General features: G+C 36.7%; 1 protein-coding gene across 1 annotated transcript; it reads right to left on the bottom strand.

The window, feature by feature from the left end:
* Window positions 1–3338: 3338 nt before the first annotated feature.
* LOC144376783 (olfactory receptor 10A3-like) lies at window positions 3339–4283 on the bottom strand. The gene has a single exon (XM_078045061.1). It carries the CDS (start codon window positions 4281–4283, stop codon window positions 3339–3341), a length of 945 nt encoding a protein of 314 aa, XP_077901187.1.
* Between the last annotated feature and the right edge of the window lie 2283 nt (window positions 4284–6566).

The following is a 6566-nucleotide window of genomic DNA, read 5'->3' as shown; positions in this document are numbered from 1 at the left end:
GTTGTTAATGCTTCTTCTGTAGCAAGAGGAAGAAGAAGCCTGGCTTTGAGAAGAAGGTGGGCACGTTAGATTAGAGTAGCTTGCATTTCTGGGTCCCTGCATCAAGGACAGTTGCTCTAAGGAGTCACTTTAGTCTGTAGAAGACCTTGCCTAAATGAAGAAAGATTTGGGGCATTTCTGTGCTCAATTTGGGGCTGTTTGTCATAGCAGCATATCCCAGCTTATTCTTACTAATGCAGATGGAGCCTTGCTCAAAGGATCAATAGGATGAGGAGGGGCTTTTTTTTTTTTAACTAACCATGGAAGAATGAAAACAACTTTCCTAGTTATCATTTCTACCTATCCATTTGTTCTTTTTCCCTAAGAGAAGCCACTTGAATGTCACACTCCCTAGGAGAGGCATTCTTAAGTATAAGTAAGGCTTGAAAATTTTCATGAACTAAGAATGATCCCAAGGAGATGGAGAAGAGGACTTGCCTGGTCATTCAAATTTAACAGATGACAGTTGCAATTCCCAACAAAAGAGCAAAGTTTAATTTGCCTTAAGAAGAGAGTCACTTCTTTCTTGGTGTCTTAGTCCATTTTGTGCTTCTCTAACAGAATCCCTGACATGGGTAATTCATAAAGAACAGACACTTGTTACGTTTCTGGAGGATGAAAGTTCAAGGTCAAGGAGTCCTTATTTTGCTAGGGCCTTCCTGCTGTGCCATCCCACAGTGAATATGACATAGAAAGTGGGAGAAAAAGATCAAGAGAGAAATAGGGTTGAAGAGAATGTACTTCTGGGATACCCAAGCAAATAACACATCCTCCCCATAATCTCTGCTTGTTTGGGTCTTTCTGTTTTCTTTCTGTTTCTTTTCCTGTCCATCACTCCTCCAGTCCTAGAAAGTTTATAAGGCTGAGTAGAGAATGGGTCTCCCTGGGGGCTGGGGTGAGGATAGGTGAAGAGACACAGGGACCTTCCTGTGTCCTTTTCTCTCTCCCTAAGCCTCATATTAAAATGGACAGATGAGTACCAGGGTCTCTCACATCCCTACTTCCAGGACTCATGCCCAGGCTCCATGCACACAGGGTGGGGGTCTTGCCAGGTACTGCTGCTTCCTGCGTGAGCTGCAACTTAGACACAGTCTGTTCTAAGGAAATAGGAAAAATACATACTGAAACAGAATGATAGACAAAATCCTATCCCACCCTGAAACCCTCTCCTTGTTTTTCCCTCTCTTTTATATTCTGTTCTTTCATTGCGGCTTTGCCTCTATACTTTTTAATATCCCTCAAAAGACATTTTCTTATTTACTCCCTTTTTCTCTACTTCATTCTGACTTTTCACACCAGCTGTCTTGGAATGTTGGATCAAACCTCAGGTGAACCAATTCTGTAGAGAAATGAGCTCCATTATATCCTCAGTACTTGAAACAGTATTTACCCTACCACTGCTACAAAATAAATATTTGCTGAATAAATAAAAAAGGAATGAGGGGAAAATAATAATTTAGTCTAGGTTAACTATCATAAACCAAAAGAACAGTATAGATATTTCATGAGTAGAAGTATGAATAGCTTATCCCCAAATAACAAGTGCAAATTATAAGAAACCCTACATGAGGCAGAATCTGTATGCCTAATCTTAATTAATATCACACTACCAATTTTATTCAAATTATACTTTAGTAGCCATGATAATTTGAATAACATTGAATATTCAATACTAAATCAATATGTTGAAACTTAATTGGAATATAGTCTCACTACTTTCCCCATTTGATATGATTGTTATGCTCAAGTTATGTTTTCTTTTCCTTCACAGCTGTGATGCACAATAAACTACAAACAAAATAAAAAGTACTAGCAAGGTGCAATGACACATGCCTGTAATCCTAGTGGCTTGGGAGGCTGAGACCGGAGGAGCACAATTTCAAAGCCCTCCTCAGCAAATTAGAAAGCCTCTGAGCAACTCAGCAATGCCTGTCTATAAATAAAATATAAAGCAGGGATGGTGCTGTGGCTGGTGCTCAGTGATTAAGTGCCCCTGGGTTCAATGCCTGCTTTTTATATCTAGATATATACCTATATATCTATATCTATATCTATATCTATATCTATCTATATATATAGAAAGAGAGAGAGAGAACATTACTACAAAGTATGAAATGTTCCAGATTTTGCACCTGTGAGATTATTCACTCTGAAAAGTTCACACTGTAAGTCAGGAAATGCAAGGATTCTAGAAAATAGGCATAACTCATGGATTATATTATTTTCCCAATATAATTAATAAAAAACCACTAGCTGGAGCTGGGGCTGTGACCCAATAGTAGCCTGACATGTGTGAGGCACTAGGTTCAGTTCTCAGCATCACATATAAATAAATAAAATAAAGTTCTATCACAACTAAAAAACAAAACAAAACAAAACAAAATTGTTTATAAACAATTTGAGGGCATTTTGACCTACAAAGGAAGATACGAAAAAAGTCTCTAATGTAGTGGCTCCAAGTGAAAACAATACTTAATATTGCCACATGAGAGGTCCAGAAAATATATGCATTGTTGCATAAATATATAAATACCAAGAGAAATACAGTTTGGGATGATCCCAGTATGAGCCCATGAAGTAGAACTCATTTCATCCTGAAACAATAATTCATTTTCTTACTGACTCGTTGAAAAGACTTTTCTCTCCAGAAAAAAAAATCACACCCACTATTTGTTGGTCTCTTGAGGTTACAGCTGTTAGTGAATTTCAGTGAGCTTTCAGGTTAGTCAGAATTAGTTAAAAGCATTTAAAGAAGTAACTCTAAAATAACAATTAAAATATATAAACAAGGGAAGGGTGTGGAACACAGTGGTTGTGCACATGCTTAGCATATGCAAGGCTTCCAGTTGGATCTCAACCAGCACACACACACACACACACACACACACACACACACACACACACATACATGTTTATGTGTAAATATCATTCATTCTAAGAGAATGACCTTTGAGGAAATGATCATATCAAAATAAAAGCATCAATACATAGAAACCTATTGAAGTAGATATTTAATGAAACATAATCTTAATCACAATAGTCTGATAATTATGTGAATGCCCATAATAGGGAAATGCATGCCTAGACTATTGGATCATGTGCTAAGGAACTTAGTATCTCTTCAAAACAGATGATAACACCACAGTATTAAAAGAGAAGAATCTCCTGATACATTTCAAACTCAAGGAATACAACAATGCAAACTCATTAATATCAAGAAATGGAATCTGTTTTCATCACTTATTAAATTCAAACAGAGTTCTGTTGAGTAATAAGCAAATATATAGCTTCTTAACAAGTCAGACTGTGTGTAAAACCACTGCTCTCCGCCATAATTTCACCAAAGCCTTTTTCATCTCATGGTTTCGCAGGCTGTAGATAAGGGGATTCAGCAGGGGTGTGAGCAATGTGTAAGCCAAAGACATCAGTTTCTTGGTTACTGGTGAGTAGCTAGATTTGGGCTGTAAATAAGTCATACTGGCTGTGCCATAGAAGAGGGTGACTGATGTGACATGAGAGGCACAGGTGGAAAAGGCCTTTTGCCTCCCAGTTGTTGATGGCATCTTCAGGATGGCAAAGAGAATTCTAAGATAAGACAAGAGTATCAACAAGAAAGGAAGCAATATAATCAAAATGGTGCCTATGAAGGCATAGATTTCATACAAGGAGATATCTGCACAAACCAGTTCCAGCACTGCTGGGGTTTCACAAGATATATGACTAATTTCATTGGGTCCACAAAAGGGAAAACTGAATACCCATGAGGTCTGCAGAGTAGCCACCATGATCCCTGAGACCCATGAGAACATGACTAATTTCACAAACACCCTCTTGTTCATAATCATGGGGTAGGTCAGAGGACAGCAGATGGCAGCAAATCGGTCATAAGCCATTGCCCCTAGGAGAAAACATTCATTCACACCAAAAAGAAGAATGAAATACATCTGTGCAAAACAGCCCACAAAAGAAATTGTAGTTTTCTCAGTGGTCAGGACCACCAGCATTTCAGGCATGATGGCTGCACTGAAACTCACTTCCACCACAGATAAGTTCTGCAGGAACAGGTACATGGGGATGTGGAGGGTCTGGTCCAGCAAGATGGCGGCTATGATGATGGCATTTCCCATCAGGGTCATCAGATAAATAACCAAGAAAACCCCAAAGATCTCGTCTTGAAGTTCAGGAAAGTCAGAGAAGCCCAAGAGGATGAATTCAACCACAGAGCTTTGATTTTGTCTTTTCATTGCAGTACAGAAGCCCTATATTGTTCCTGCAGACATAATCAAAAAATAAAGTCACAGTCCAAAGGCTGAGAATAGCAGCCTGAATTCTGCATAGAAATTCCAGCAGAGGATGAAACGAGGAAACATCTTCCAAAAAATTGAGGTTGAAACATTTAGAGAAAGGCAAAATACTAACATTAGTGACTATTTCTAATATAAAAGGAAACCTGAAGAATTCTTATTTAGAAATTTGGACTTAAAAGTGAAAAGTGCTATCAAGTTCTATTGCAACTTATACACTATGTAGTTTTAAACTAAATATACTCTAAGTAAATATAGATATTTTCTAACACTGGTTCTAATCCCGTATTATTACCACAGGTATTTTTCATTTTATTCAACTTATGTATATATAAAAATGGAGAGATAGAAAATATAGTATAAAAAGAAGATAAATGGAAAAAAAAGCTAATCCAAATTTTTATAATAATTCAGTTATATTGAATTTTATGTAAATTTATGTAAATATTTATTAGATTCAAAACCAATAAGCTTTGTGTGACATTTGAAGGTGACAACATTGCACAAGAATTTTCAGGGAAAGTTGTATTCAAATGCACCTCTCTCAGAAAACAACACTAGACTATGTGAATAGGCTTCAGGCTTATTAATTTCTTATTGATTTTTGGCCAATTCTGTTTGGGATTTACTGGGATATGAAATTTTTAGCCCCAGAGATTCAAGATTATTCTTTGTGACCATGATGATTTGAGGACAAACCCACTTTTTAGTCAATCTGGAGTTGCAATTTCAAAGTTTCCACTCTCTCCCACTCTCTCTCTTCTCTCACCCCAATCTCCTCATCAAGTGATTCATGGGCTCATTAATTATTCAACAAGCTCTGATGGACCTACCATTTTCTATACTCTGCATCATAAGCAGAAACCTAAACACACTAGCTAAAATCACTGTGACCCTCACCAGTAAGCTACAAAAAATAGTGTCCCCAAACTCTTTATCTTTACCCCTTATACAATGCTCTGTATTTTTCCATTTTTACCAAGTCACATTACGTATACTTTTATACAAATCATTCCCACAGCGGTTATCCCAGGGGCAAAGATTTTGTTTGCTTCTTTGATATCTAAACAATGACCACAACAATCTCCACTTTATTACACATTTTAAAACAATAATTTTAAACAAATAAATGGAATACATTAGGAAAATGAGACTCTAAAGAATAGTGTTAAAGCAAAGTGAAACCAGTATACAGCACAATTGAGAACCAACTGGCAAGTAATCATGGGGTATTTAGACAATTTAAATGAGGGAAAGATTACATGTGGATGGGGAGATGGAGATGACAACCACAGTCACAGGATGCCATGAGTGGAAGGGGCAGTAGGTGGGAGGAGGAAGGCACAGAGCAGGACACACTTGCTCATGGCAAAGGTCCTTGGTGACAATACAACTAGAATAGAGCCTACTGTATCTTCTGTGATGTTCTGAAAACCAGATGAAATTCAGGAAGTAGCTGAAAGAGCCAGCAGGACAGAGGATCCCAGCAACATGAAGATGAATGATATCCTAAGTGCAGATCTGTAGGGCATTAGCAACAGTAAAAGGAAAATTGCTTTTTCCTGAGTTGGACCTTAGTCACATATTCAAATCAAATGCCTGTGCAAACCATGAAAAATTATATGTTTTTTCAATAACAAAAAACCCTTTAAAAAATACTAAAATATACTCTGCAGGACCAGATAATCAAAACTCATTTTTAATGGCAGTAATAATAACAATAAGCAAAATGCAGACTTAGTTCCAAATATTTGAAGTGGATAAATTTTAACATTTCCAAAATTTAGAGCATTATTTTAAAAATTGGAAACCTTTGTAATACCAATTAAAAGTATCTTTTGAAGAAAATATGTATAAAAATAGAGTAAGACAACTATGGTTCACAAAAGCTAATTGCAAAATTCAAAAATGTAGTAGGATTTTAAATGTGGCCCCCCCAAGGAAATGATAAACATCTGAGGTTATAAAAATGCCAATTGAGTTTTATCTGATCATTAAAGATGGCATGCATGCATTGGAATGGCACAGAATATGTGAAATTACTATGTGTCAATTACAAACAAGACATATGCTTAAATAATAAAGAACAACAACAAAAAACCTATTCTGTGGTCACAAATGACCACCAATGCTGCTCTCCTTTTTATTTGCTCATTAGTTTATGCAAAGTCTTCATGATCCAAATTATGATCTGCACTTTTCTGTTGAAAAAAAAAAAAGGAA

The sequence above is a fragment of the Ictidomys tridecemlineatus genome, chromosome 4 (genome assembly GCF_052094955.1).
Source record: "Ictidomys tridecemlineatus isolate mIctTri1 chromosome 4, mIctTri1.hap1, whole genome shotgun sequence".
NCBI classification, from domain to species: domain Eukaryota; kingdom Metazoa; phylum Chordata; class Mammalia; order Rodentia; family Sciuridae; genus Ictidomys; species Ictidomys tridecemlineatus.
The sequence above is the reverse complement of the archived record's forward strand: the minus strand, read 5'-3'. Positions and strand labels throughout refer to the sequence as shown.

Bases quoted from the DNA above. Each gene is read 5' to 3' on its own strand.
- LOC144376783 (XM_078045061.1), bottom strand. From the start codon at position 4,283: ATGAAAAGACAAAATCAAAGCTCTGTGGTTGAATTCATCCTCTTGGGC.